Below are 14,391 nucleotides of genomic sequence, written 5' to 3'. Positions count from 1 at the left end.
TAGGTTGGGTCTCTTGTACACGAGTAAAGATGGATGCTTGTTGCTGGTGCCATGGAAAGCAGCACTGTTCGAAGGCACACATGGATACACTGGCCTGAAAGGTCATCATCAATTGCCACATCTTGCTGGGAGAGATGGTCCCATTCTTTGAGCAACTTAAGGCTCAAAGACTTACATTTACTCATCCAGGCTTCTACACAGCTCATTAATAAAATGGAACATACTCTTTGAGCCATCCCTTTCTGCCTTAAACAAGTAAGCAGATCTTGCAAGATGTCTAGGTATACAGGAACTAGGTATGTCCTAGTGGGTATTGCTGAGGGAGAAATTTGATTTTAAAGCAAAGGTACTTCACAGACTATAGAAAATAATTACCACTGTGGAAATACTTGTCTCCAGTAAGGCAATTTAGGTACTTACAGTCCCAAAGTTGGGTGTCCAATTAATTCTCTCTCAAGCACTTACTCATGTAGAGAGGCACGTATGGTGTAATAAATATATCACTCTCTATATATCTCTATGGTTATATATAAAAATGTACATTTTTACATATAAAGTACTGGTACATATCATATATATATATCTCAACATGGGAATATATATGCAGCATATGTGTTTCCTTCAGGATAGGAATTCAAGCTTAATAGTAGAGGAGACCAAGTATAATTTATCAAAGGCAAGCATGACAATGACCTCCAATTGATGAGGCTTCTAGAGCTAGTGGTAATTACCTCAGCCGACTCAGTGTCCCCTCAAGGTCCCTGAGACAAGGCCTTCAAGAGAAACACTGTTGTCAAGGTCTTATTTTCAAGTGGAAAAATAAGACAATGCCAGAAGCTGGCAAGAGGTTGGCAGGGAGGGGGGAGTATGGGGGGCAATGGAGGGGGTGGGAGGTGGATGAACAGAGAGGGGTTCCCTGCTCACAGGGTTCTCCAGCTCCAGGCTACTCTGCAGACCAAGTTGGGGCATGATGTTACTGCTACATGCAACATGAATACCAAAAGAAAAAAGAAACTGCAACTGTACAGAAAATAAAAGAAGTATCTCTTCTAGAGAAAGACAGGGGGAACTGGACTCTGGGCTGCTGGGAACCCATTTTACTCACAATATATCACTACCAGTGTGCAGTTAAAATAGAGTAGGGGCCGTATTCCAAGGCAGCAATGAGAAAAAAAAAATAAATCAAAAATATGTCAATGATTAGAAGTTAAAGAAAATTCCTTCAAAATACAGCAATTTAGAACATGACTTGTCCCCTAGGAGTCCACCTTTTGGCAAACTTTTAGAAGCTGGGGGAGAAAAAGGGAAATCATTAGACCGGATTTGTTACACAGAAAAAGAAAATGAGTAAATAGCAGATTCTGATAACTTGCTCCTTGGCCAGACAGCTGAATTTGACTCTCTTCCTGGATGGAGAACTATGAAAAAATGGGAAAAAATGCAAAAGTTAAACTATACTACCACAGAATTTCCAGAAACAGAGTGTCCACACTCAATATTTCTCCAGGTAGTATGACATAAGACGTTTAAGACTGAATGGAGGTGAATGGGGACGTTGGGGATGGGGTGGGGAGATTTAGAAAGGGAAAAGCGAGGTTGGGAGGGGAGGGTTAGAAAACAATAAAATCCAGGGACGTCATCAGCTCTGCCCTCCCAGAGACATATCATTCCAGGATGAATTATTAATACTAGGCCTACCAGGTTTGGACAATGGAGTGTGGGTCTGCTGCCCTCTCCAACTTAGGGTTACAGCCAATGTGTATTCAAAGGCAGGAAACCACCCTGACTTGCATGCATTATTAACACTTCTAGCTCCTTCTAATAAAAGTTTCTTTGCAACCCTAATCTATCTCCCCCAATTTCCTAACCTGCCCAGTATGCCCAGGGAAGTTCAAGTTTAATCACTGATTTTATTCTAACCACCCTGCACACATATGCATGGGCTGCTATGGCCTTTTAATGAGGAAGAATGGTATGTGGACAGTTCTGACCGCTGTCAAGCATTAGCCTCACAGCTGAAGGCCTCCATGAGGCCCTAGAGGGGAGAAGGGTGCAGAGAGAGGGAGCGAGGCCCTATCTCACTGCTTGGCTCTGCAGGGACAGACCTTTTGTAGCAGTCTGTGCTGCCCTGTAGGATGCGAGATCATTCGATTCACTAGCTGAACCGATGTTAAAGGTAATGAGAGTAGAATTATTTCAAACAATTACGTCCCTCTCTCTCCAGGATGAAGCTAAAGCCAGCTGCTGCTTGCTTGCCTGGAATCAAGATGGAAAAATATCCTAGAGGTCAAACCCTCATTTCCAGGGACTTAAAAACCTGACTGCTAGGTTCCACGTCAGTGCCCAGTGAGGAACATGTCAGCATCCAAGCAAGAGTCAGCATCCAAGCAGAAGTCATTCCCTGCCATTTCCATTCTCGGCTCCCTAGAGCCTGTTCTCTGTCTAGTCACCAGGGAGATTTTTTAAAACAAGAATGGATGATATCATTAACTTGCTTAAACTCTTGCAATGGCTGTATTTATTATAGGACTAAAACCCAAGTTTCTTCCCATGGCCTCTGCCTGACCTCATCTCCTACCAACCTCTCCCTGACTCCACCAGCCTCACTGGCCTTCCTGCCTTTGCTCAAACACCACGAACTTATCCCTGCCTCTGCCCATGCTGTTTACCTGGACTGGATCTCAGCTTCAGCATCATCTCCCAAAGAACGCCTTCCAGACCTTTCTGGCTAAAGCAGCATCCCCTACAAGATCCCTCACACTCTCAGGCAGTCTCCTCTCTCTGCAGAGCACTTGTCTCTCTCTGAAGGTATTTAATTATTTCTATCTCACTGTTTATCTCCATTCACTAGAGTGAAGACTCCAGGAGGGCAGGGATTGTCTTATTCACTGCTCCCTCCCTGGCACCAAGAATAGTGCCTTGCACAAAGAAGGCACTCAAACACATGTGAATGAGTGAGCAACAAGTGAAAGGTGCCTTGCCATTTCACTGATACCCCATGGGGCCAGATTCTCTGGCAAGTATCTGGTCAAGGGTTATTGGCATTAAGACTCTCCTGCATTCCCCAAACCCCTCCACTACAAGGGTTTTCTGACAAGAGTTCATCCTATCCTACTTGTTTCTCTCCCATGTACTTCTGCCTTGGGATGTTGTGTTCCTTCTGATGGAAGCGATCCAGGCAATGCCTGGTCAACTGAGCTGTGTTTCTATGTTTCCAACCAACCGAGCTGAGCCGAGTGGATGTACTGCCCAGTGAGAAGGGCCTTTTGAGTTATGGAGTGTGGGGGACTGGATGAGAAGTGAGTTTGTTCTGTGTCTTTACAGGATTTTAGATGCTCTTCCTGGTAGGCTGCCAGAACTAGAGAATTCTTAGGCCCCAAGAAGTTAGAGGTATGGCTACTCTGCATGGTGAGGTGTCAGAGATGGGTAAAGGAGATCGTGTGTTAAGTCAGTGGACCAAAGCTGCCCCAAGCTTGGGAATCAGCCCTAGAATGTTTCCGAAGAAACTTCTCTAGACCAAGAGTGCTTCCCATGAGCATTTGCCACAAGACTGACATAAGCCCATGTGTGTGCTTGTGAAAAAGCATGTTGTGGGGTGATCTTTTATCACTGGGTTCTTACTCTTCAGACCCAAGATCACTCACCCTGCCCTTTTCTCTTACAAAAAAGACTAGGGAACAGCATCAAGATAGGTCTTCAGGTGAGCCTGAACCCCTGTCTGTCAGATCTGTGTGATCTCATCAATCTCATCCTCCCACTAAACTTGGAGCCTCACTTTCCTCTTTCTGTAAAATGGGATTAATAATACCCGCTGACAACTATGCAAGGTTATGCTGAAGATCAAAGATAATAATGATCTTAAAGAGCCCAAGAGCTCTGGAAACATTAAAAACACCACGGGAAGGAAGGAATCACTATTGCTGTTTTCTCCAGGGTTGTGAACAACTTCTATTAAACAATGCAATGTAATGACTGCAAGCTTAACGTGATGCCCTAGTGCTTTAGGTCAAGAGTTCACCATCCACCATTCCTGATTTAACATATCCTCCTCAAGAAGTCCCACTGGCTGCTTTGAGCCCAACCTAATCCATCCCAAAGAGCAATGGTGTTTGAGGTTTGGTCACTAGGCAATGGTATATAAAGTCCATTGGGGATGACCAAGTTCTTCCCTTAGGCCAGTCTGAAGGTATCATAGCTGAAAACTCTGACCTCTGGTAATCAATCCAGCAAAGATCCCAAGTGGAAAGAGAGTCAGCTCCCAAACCCTCAGACTCAGTTTCCCTTCAGCCCTAGCACAGCCACCTTTACACTTGACAGCCCCTAGTCCACTGAAAATCACCAGGCGAAAACACTCCCTCCTCCAGGGCCTCGGCTGCCCTCCATCTCAAACATAGATTGCATTTACTGTGTTTGATGGACACAGCTACCTAGGCATCCCTTTAGAGTCAAGAAGTGGGGATTAGGCGTGAGGCTCACACCGAGGTGTTGATGGTGGCGATTTTCCATCCTCTGCTCTGATCAAGTGAGGACAAGCATTTATTTCATGTCTCTTTAAACTGTGGGGTGAAACATAAACATATTCAAGAACCCTCTTGATGTTTAGTGTTTCTTTAAAAAGAAAAGGAGAAGGGAAATGAATTGGGGGAAAAGAGGAAGGAGAGAGGGAGGGGAGGGGGAAAGAAACACTACTTACGCCGTTTGCAGCCGCATTTTTTTATCCTTTTGGGATCCGTGATGTCATCATGACAGGCCTTGCAGTAAAAAAACGCCCTGGAGAGAGAGAATGGAAAAACTGACACATTTCATAATCCACCCAAGTGAAATGAGGACCACATTTCCTCCACCATGGTGCCAAATTAATGAAACACGCCAGCACTAATTTCCTTTAATCTTCTGAAAGGTTTAGACATTCATAGACGGAAATGTTTGTTGCTAGACCATTTACTTCAAACACAGGATTCTGCAATTTGAGTTAGTGCTTCTTTTCATAAACTTTTATTTGAAAAGGAGCTGGGAGAGAGTTTGCTGACGTGACACACCACGTCTGCCCTCCCTGCTTTCATTTTGGAGAACAGCCCTCAATGCTACTCATCAGAACACTTGGGCAACCAGCTCTGGGCCCTCGGTGGGAGGTTAAATACATCCCTGACATCCTCATGGTCTGATCAAATAGGTATGAAAAGGGCACAAGGATGACATTCCTCAGTCAAATAAAAATATCAGCCTTGTCACTGATATTTGAAAGCACATTCTCTTGTCAGCCAAGGTAAGGAAGGTTGAAGAAGAAGCGAAAGTCGTGGGGGTCCTCTGTCAAATTCCTTCTGGGATTTCATAGCCCATATTTACTCCCACACAGGCCAGACTCACTCCCACGCTCTCCGGACCTGAGAATACTGCATTAGTGAAGGTTTTCTTCATACTAAAGAGCAGAGTTCATTTGACCCCAGGGATGGGTTGGGCAGAGGGTGTTATAGGGTTAGGGTAGAGGACTAAACTTGGGTGGAAAGGTGACCCACAGGCAGCAATCAACAAGAACATCCCCTCAGGTGACTCAAGTGTCAATATGTGATTACAAGGTGCATTGGCTGTGTTGGAGATATTCTGGATGAGACAAAGCAAGGTCACTGGAGCACTGTTTAAAATGTACAGGGCCTGGAAAAACAGCACTGGGGGCCTGTATCCTTTCAGTACTGGGGAGGGGGGTGGGTACTGTGATAGTGATAAAATTCACCGGAGCAACCTTCTGAATAAGGAGACTAACAAAATTTCTGGCTCACCACCTTCATCACTCCCAACATGCAACTGAATGCCAAGGATAAACATGGTCTTTCCTTGACCTAGACTATAAAGAAACAAACACATTTCTTGACCATGTTATTCTCAGTTCCTTTTTGTTTCTCATAGGACTTCATTTATGTTTGGCACTGGCTGGAAACCAACTCTAAGGCTTTGGGATCTGGAAGAGATTGTGTAGATCTTGCCGCCGCAGTCCCTGGAACTCAGTGTCCTCATCTGTAAATCGAGGAGGTTGTCATGATCTGCCCAAAGCCATCCTGCCTAGACCTTAGCCAACTCCAGGACGTCTAAAGTCAAGCCCAAAGCTCTTTCTACCTTAGCAGCTCAGCCACTGGTTAAAATGCCAGTTCTCAACCATCTTGCAAAAAACAAAAGGTAGCTGATTGCTTGGCTGAGTGACAGTGTGGCTAAGAATCCAATCAGTGATGACTTGCCTTGAAAGGGGAAGGACAGGAAAGGAGGAAGCAATTTTTCTTTCACTTCCCTTGGACATTTTCTCCCCCATTTGATGTTTCTACACATAATAATAATTGTAACAAAAATGTTTATAGAGCACAGATTATAGCCCAGGAGCTGTTTTAAGCATGTTATAAGCATTAACACATTAACATATTTGATTCTCAAACAATCCTTTGAAAGAGATATAATTATTATCTCTGAATTACAGATAAGGAAACTGAAGCACAGAGAGGTTAAGTGGCCTGCCCAAGGTCACAAAGAGAAGAGTAGCAGAGACCAGATTGGAACTCACAAAGTCAAGTGGCAGAGCCCAGGGTCTTAACACATCTCCACTAAAGAGATGGTAAGACAATGATGGGTCTGAATAGATGACTAAAAAGGTAAAGTATGACTATTTCATGAATTAAAGCTGGATTCTGAAAATGAAATATGCAAAGGGCCACACATGTAAACTTAATGAGTGAAATGGGGGTGGAGGGGCCTGTGGTGACCTGGAGATGCACTCCCCCCAGCCGAGGGCAGAGTATCTAAGCTCCAGCTGATTCTTGCTAACAGGCACTTCTCTGCACTTCCCCACCCATCTCTGCCTTCCATGCTCACCTGGCAAAGCCCTGCTGCTCAGTACACCTGTACTCAAGCAGCTGAGCCTTGCTGGGGAAAGGAACACACCTCTGGGCCAACTGATTTTGCTTTAAATCCACGGTTGTGCATGCCAGGGGCCTTTTCACACTTCTCAGGATCCCCTGCCTCATACCTCCTCCTCCCTGTCAACTCTCTCGCCACTCCCTCTCCTCCTCACCGCACCCCTTCTCCAGTTGGTGACCTTGCCCCATCCATCATCAAGACCAGATCTGCATTCTGCAAAGCTGGGCTTTGGGTCTCCTTGTCCTCAGGTTTCCAGTCGCGTTTGGCCAATGGGAGGGGCCGGCAGGAGATTGGAGCGTGAACAGTGGTAGGAGTTGGCAGTGATGAGATTCCTTTACTGAAGGACCGAGCTCCTGCCAGCAGTGTCTCCTACGCTGCAACCTTTCTCTCCACGTTCTGACAGCCCTCCTTTGAGTCTGAAGATCCAGGGCTAAGAGTGGCTCCAGTCTGTTGTGAGCTCTGAGGTGCTTTTTCATCCCTTGCTAGTTTTCCTTAACTCTGTGCCCACAGCTATACATGGTCCCTTCATAAAACTCACCTCCCTTTTCCCATTTAAGCATGTCACTTGTTTCTTGCCAGGACCCTCACTGATACAGCAGCCACCCAAATGTACCTCTCCAGCCCTCACTTTTTCCCAGAATGCCAGAATCTTAGGTCCTACTGGCTGTATGACATCTCGATGTGTATGCTTAGTGCGTATTGCCTCCTTATCCTAGTCTAGATAAAATTCTTGATTTCCTACCACCCTGAACTTGCTCCTTCCCAATTTACCCTATCTTGGTAAGATGGAGCCATCATTCCCCTCAACAGTGTAAGCTCCAGGTCTAGGCTCCATTCTTGATTCCTCTTTTTCCCCTCACTTCTTATATCCAGTTCATTAGAGGGTCCTACAAACTCTGTAAAATGTATTCTGAGTTGGTCTTACTTCTTTCCACCTCTACTCATCTCTTGCAGCAGCCCCCAAGTCCATGGGCCTCTTCTCCCCCCACCCCCACTTACCTCCCATTCTCTACCATCCAGATGAAACACCTTTCACTACATCATCTCCAGCTTAAGACCATCCATGATTCCATGTAATAACACAGCCTCTGTATAAAGTCCTATGGAAGCCAGCCCCTGGTGTTCCCTCTAACCTCATCTCACCCCCTCAGTTCCCTAAACACGACAAAATTGTTACCACCGTGTCTCCTCTTCCCTTCTGATCCCTGTTCAATGGATTCTTTTTCATCACCTTCATCTCTGCTCAAATATCTCTCCCTCAGAGCAGCCATCACTTTAGTTCTGTTCAGTTGCTTAGTCGTGTCCGACTCTTTGTGATCCCATGAATTGCACCACGCCAGGCCTCCCTGTCCATCAACAACTCCTGGAGTTTACTCAAACTCACGTCCATTAAGTCGGTGATACCATCCAGCCATCTGTCAACCTCTGTCGTCCCCTTCTCCTCCTGCCCCCAATCCCTCCCAGCATCAGAGTCAACTCTTCACATGAGGTGGCCAAAGTACTGGAGTTTCACCTTCAGCATCAGTCCTTCCAATGAACACCCAGGACTGATCTTCTTTAGGATGGACTGACTGGATCTCCCTGAAGTCCAAGGGACTCCCAAGAGTCTTCTCCAACACCACAGTTAAAAGCAGCAATTCTTCGGCACTCAGCTTTCTTCACAGTCCAACTCTCACATCCATACATGACCACAGGAAAAACCATAGCCTTGACTAGACAGACCTTTGTTGGCAAAGTAATATCTCTGCTTTTGAATATGCTGTCTAAGTTGGTCATAACTTCCTTCCAAGAAGTAAGGGTCTTTTAAAATTTCATGGCTGCAGTCCCCATCTGCAGTAATTTTGGAGCCCCCAAAATAAAGTCTGACACTGTTTCCACTGTTTCCCCATCTATTTCCCATGAAGTGATGGGGCCAGATGCCATGATCTTTGTTTTCTGAATGTTGAGCTTTAAGCCAACCTTTTCACTCTCCTCTTTCACTTTCATCAAGAGGCTTTTTAGTTCCTCTTCACTTTCTGCCATAAGGGTGGTGTCATCTGCATACCTGAGGTTATTGATATTTCTCCCGGCAATCTTGATTCCAGCTTGTGCTTCTTCCAGCCCAGCGTTTCTCACGATGTACTCTGCATATAAGTTAAATAAGCAGGGTGACAATATACAGCCTTGACGTACTTCTTTTCCTATTTGGAACCAGTCTGTTGTTCCATGTTCAGTTCTAACTGCTGCTTCCTGACCTGCATATAGGTTTCTCAAGAGGCAGATCAGGTGGTCTGGTATTCCCATCTCTTGAAGAATTTTCCACACTTTATTGTGATCCACACAGTCAAAGGTTTTGGCATAGTCAATAAAGCAGAAGTAGATGTTTTTTTGGAATTCTCTTGCCTTTTCCATGAGCCATCACTTACCCGCAATCTAAATCAGTGACAGTTGCATTAATTCTTTGCATCATGAACAAACAAAACTGCAATTCTCTCCTCCCTAGAATGTGAGCCCATGAAAGCAGTGTCTTCTCCCCACTGTTCACTACTGCTTTCCTGGCACCTAGTACAGTGTTCTCAAAAGTGAGTGACCTGCAGATGTTTGATGAGTGAAGCAGTAAGATAATGCTTGGAGGGTTTCACCCCTCTTTTCCTAAAGCACTGCATCTGAAAGTTTCTCGGAGCTACAATCCATTAACTTTTTCCCAACCCTTTTTTGCAACAGAGGGTGCAAACTCAATACTAGATCATTATAATCTACTTGTCCATTTTAGAAAACTTGTTTAGTTTCCTGCAAACCTCCAATGTCCTTTCTGTGGTTTTCAATCCCCTAACTGACAGCATTTGCTCTTGACACATCACACACCATGGAAAATTACAGGCTGGTGTTGAGGCTGATTGTGTCAGCATGTATTTGTGAACACCATAAAGCACTGAAATGAGACATATTGTACTCCCTAACACAGGAGGTAATTTGTTTTTTGGACTGCCTGGTATCTGTGACATTCATTAGTGAGAGATGCAATAGGAAATAGAATTACATAAATAGGAGCTTCATGTTATATTTGCTATCTGGGAGGTACATGTGATCAATGGTACACTGTGTGCCCCCAGCCCCCTAGGCATGCTCCAGCTTTTGTGTCTTATGTCTGGTCAAGGGATCAACCTTCTCTCCCAGGAGACCTGGAGGGGCTTCAGTCCCACTTAGCCTCGCTTTCCTCTTGCAGGTGACCCCAGTTTGGCAGGTATTCCTAGAAAAGGTGAGGTTCTATGAACTGGATAAGGAGCTTTTCCACTTTCACCTGAATAATGACAATCCTGTCCCAATTTGCAGAAGTAAATTTAAGTCATTAGATACCTCAGTCTCAAGGAGTTTTTTCTTTAGCTTCTACACCCCATTTTTTTTTTTTCCTGAGCTTCTTTTTTTTTGGCTGTACCACAAGGTATGCAGGACCTTAGTTCCCCAACCTGGGACTGAACCCATGCCCCCTTCATTGGGAGCATGGAGTCTTAATCACTGAACCTCCAGAGAAGTCCCCCTAAAAGCTTTTATAACTAGTAGGGCTAGTTTTTAAGAGGGGATGAAGAGGAAGAAAATAAGTGTCAGTTGTCAAATCTCATAGGTCTGTGCTCAACATGGCAGATTCACCTCTTGGCAAATAAGAATGTAAGCTTTGGAATGGGACTTACTGGTTTTAAACCCTGGCCCTATGACTCAGTAGGCACGTGGCTTTGGGCAAGTTAATTAATCTGCGCCTCAGTTTCCTCACATGTAAATGGAAGTAGCAATGCTCCCTGTCTCACTGTTGAGAGGATTAAATGAGTTCATCAATGTTAGGTATCTGGAACTTAGAACACAGCTGGTGCACGTGGAACTCTGCATACAAATTCACGAGTGTTTCTAACTGTGGTCAAAAATTTCCTTAGAAAAGGAAAGACCAGTTCCAGTTGGGCTCTGCCACTTGCTTATATGCTGCATCAGTTCAGTTCAGTTGCTCAGTCGTGTCTGACTCTGCGACCCCATGAATCGCAGCACGCCAGGCCTCCCTGTCCATCACCAACTCCCGGAGTTCACTCAGACTCACGTCCATCGAGTCAGTGATACCATCCAGCCATCTCATCCTCGGTCGTCCCCTTCTCCTCCTGCCCCCAATCCCTCCCAGCATCAGAGCCTTCTCCAATGAGTCAACTCTTCACGTGAGGTGGCCAAAGTACTGGAGTTTCAGCTTTAGCATCATTCCTTCCAAAGAAATGCCTTCAGAATGGACTGGTTGGATCTCCTTGCAGTCCAAGGGACTCTCAAGAGTCTTCTCCAACACCACAGTTCAAAAGCATCAATTCTTCGGTGCTCAGCCTTCTTCACAGTCCAACTCTCACATCCATACATGACTACAGGAAAAACCATAGCCTTGACTAGATGGACCTTAGTCGGCAAAGTAATGTCTCTGCTTTTGAATATGCTATCTAGGTTGGTCATAACTTGCATGGCCTTGTACAAATCATTTGTCTCAATTTCACAGATGAGGAAACTGAAGCCTGGAGAGTTTCAGAAGACCAACCTCACCAGGTTGTTTTGAGGACTAGCAACAAAGACTGTAGAATACCCAGCACCAGCCTGACTTTGAATAGGAGCTCACTGGATGAAGACAATATTCTTATGCTCAGTGGCTAAGTCGTTTCTGACTCTTTGTGACCCTATGGACTGTAGATCACCAGGCTCCTCTGTCCATGGGACTCTTTTAGGCAAGAATACTGGAGTGGGTTGCCATTTCCTCCTCCAGGAGATTTTCCCAATCCAGGGATCAAACCTGTGTCTCCTGCATTGGCAGGCAGATTCTTTGCCACTGAGCCCTGGGAAGCCCAGTGAAGACAATAGGCTTAATATAAAAATGACACACCTGAACAATTCATCATTTATTTAAGATATTTTATGTGACACTGTCCTTGAGCTGAGTGACCTTTCTGACCTTCTGAGTCACATTTTTCTATCAGTAAATTTTTTCTAGTTCACAGGCTAGAATCAAATATAATAATACTCCATGGTATTCTGCAGAAAGTCCTATGATTTCCTGGGCTGTTTAAACAGGTTTGAGAATATGAACAAAAGTGTCATGAAACATTGAGGCCAATGAAATCCTGGATTGTACCTACAGAGGCTTAAGAATTAAACCTGACAAAGTCAGCCACTTATCTAGAAAGGCCACCAATAGAAATACAGCCAGTTTGGCATTTCATCTGAAATTAATCCAAACTTTTTTGAGATTCCATTTGACACTTAAAGTAGAAAATGGAGACTTCTCGAGTAAATTTGCCTGGATAATGTTAAGAGCACTAGATGAGGGGCCATTGTCCTATGTTGTCCTGGGTCATCAGGAATTGGGGTGATCTTTAACAATCACTTAATCTCCCTGAGACTCAGCTTCTTCACTTGGAAAATGCAAGACCAGGTATCTAGGGTCTCCTAGGTCTAAAATGTTACTATTCTAATTCAAAGGTATGGAACTCATTGTGTGATGAGGAGTCCATGGAAGCATGTCAAAGCACAATCCTTTTTTCCTAAGGTTCAGCACCATTTGATGGAAACAGACATGTTAAGCACTTCTGGGGTTAGGGCCCAGTACACACTGAAAGCATATCTCAGTGCATGGAGATAGGTACAGCTGAGCCAAAAAGGAAGGCAAGTGAAAATAAACTCTTACCTTTTAACTTCTTTGGCATCACTTGCGATGAAAAATCCTAAAGTACCTTCTTGGATCTTAAGATGGTTTCCAGGATTAATTAATATACTGCTCAGTGAAACAAAAACAAACAAAAAAGATGTAGTTATGAGGTCATGTTCTGAAGGAAACCTTAAAGGCTACACCATATTGTTAACTTTATAGGGGGCCCACTAGTCTAATGCTTTCCCCAAAGATTTTGTCTAGAGCCTGATCTCCACATCTAATTGGATGATGCCATCATAAAGTTCTGCTGCCAGGTTCCCAGGCTGGCACACTCCCAGTTGCAGATATCAAAGCAAATCCAGATTTTAGGGCTGAGTTTGTACAATGGGATTGCCATGGGCTTCTGGTTTGAGGCAAAGTTCCTAGTCATGTATTGTTTGGGAAATTACTGTTGATGGCGTTATTGGTCTAACAGAGCTATGGCTACACTGATCTTCCATTAGATGGCAGGGTATTAATGGGACCCCTATATGCATACAGAAACATACATGTATACACACTACATATTACTGCAGGGAATGGTACGGGATGCCTGTAACCAATGTAGAAGCAAGCGGAATATCTGCATAACATTGATACGGACCTGGAAGTGGATTCCATGTGCAGCCTAGGTAGAAAGAATTGCATCTACCCTGACAATGAGAGAAGAAACAAAAAATGCCAGCAGTTGGAAATACTTAATGATTCCAGTCTGCTGTTTACAAAAAGGTATGAGAGTGTTCGAATAACGTATGTATCGAGTATAACCTGATTGGGGCCAACTTGTAATTAGAAAAAACAAATGCAAATCATCCCTAAAAAAAACTTCCCCCATGGGGAAGTATAAACCTAAATATACACTGTCCTATTTCAAAGTGGTATAAATAGATTAGCTGACCAAGCTGTGTTTGGACTGACAGAAGAGATAAATGTATCCTAATCTAATAAATGGATGAAACAAACTTAACTGTCTTCAGATCAAAAGCAGAATACAGACTATTTTACACAGAGACAGAGATGAGGCTTTGAGCTTAATGGACACAGAACTGAGGCATTGTAAATGCAGCACTAGATACCACAGAGTTATTTTTTGATCTGAAAAGTTGGTGTTTATGGTAATAGATGTCTGGAATCAGGCTAAAGGAACTCCTCCACTGTCTAAAACAATCCAAACGGAGGATGGCATTTAAGACGTCATCTTTTTCTGCTGGTAAAACCATTCCAGAAAAGTGCCGTGGCTAGCACAGCAAGGCATCCGTAGCAAGACAGGAAGGACCCAGGTGAACTTTTGTTCTCTTTGGAGAACTCAGAGCAGATCATTATTGCAAAATGTTTGCTGTCACAGAAGCATCAACTATTACCAGTAACAAGGCCTGACAGGAGGAAGCCGATCCTGTGAGGTCACTGTGATTAACACTAAATGGCAGCAAGTGTCTATGAAGATTTGAGTGTTCTGCCCTAGAACCATAGGCAACAGTGAGATTCCTCACCAGTCAGGAAGCAGCAGGCCACACTAAAGCAGTTTGCAAGGGGCAGGAGCTCCGTACAGGCACCTCCTGAACACACCCTTCAGCTACTCTTCACCTTGGTTTAGCAGCCCTCTGACTTTTCACCATTATAGAGGAAGAGGGTCAGAGCTTATGACAGTTTCGATGGGTCCCTGTTTCAAAGTCAGGGTCCCTGTTTCGAAGTCAGTTAAATGGGATGTTTTAGAAAAGCAGAAGGCTGGATTTTGCACACTTTCTTATCCTCATGACTGTGCTGTATGGCAGTTCTTCCGTGCCCTAATTCGGCAATAAGAAATTGGGTCC

At 44.4% G+C, this 14,391-nt stretch overlaps 1 protein-coding gene across 3 annotated transcripts in view; it reads right to left on the bottom strand.

The window, feature by feature from the left end:
- The window catches only part of KCNMA1 (potassium calcium-activated channel subfamily M alpha 1), a 763,502-nt gene that overhangs the window by 137,428 nt on the left and 611,683 nt on the right, over positions 1-14,391 (bottom strand). For all 3 annotated transcript variants that reach the window (XM_052640358.1, XM_052640359.1, XM_052640360.1), the window contains exons 17-18: positions 12,578-12,664; positions 4,694-4,770 (exon numbers count right to left, since the gene is read on the bottom strand). In XM_052640358.1, coding sequence (XP_052496318.1) covers positions 4,694-4,770; positions 12,578-12,664 — 164 coding nt within the window. The remainder of the gene's footprint in view (positions 1-4,693; positions 4,771-12,577; positions 12,665-14,391) is intronic.

This window comes from Budorcas taxicolor, chromosome 5 (genome assembly GCF_023091745.1).
Source record: "Budorcas taxicolor isolate Tak-1 chromosome 5, Takin1.1, whole genome shotgun sequence".
Lineage (NCBI taxonomy): Eukaryota > Metazoa > Chordata > Mammalia > Artiodactyla > Bovidae > Budorcas > Budorcas taxicolor.
This window is presented reverse-complemented; position numbering and strand designations above follow the sequence as displayed.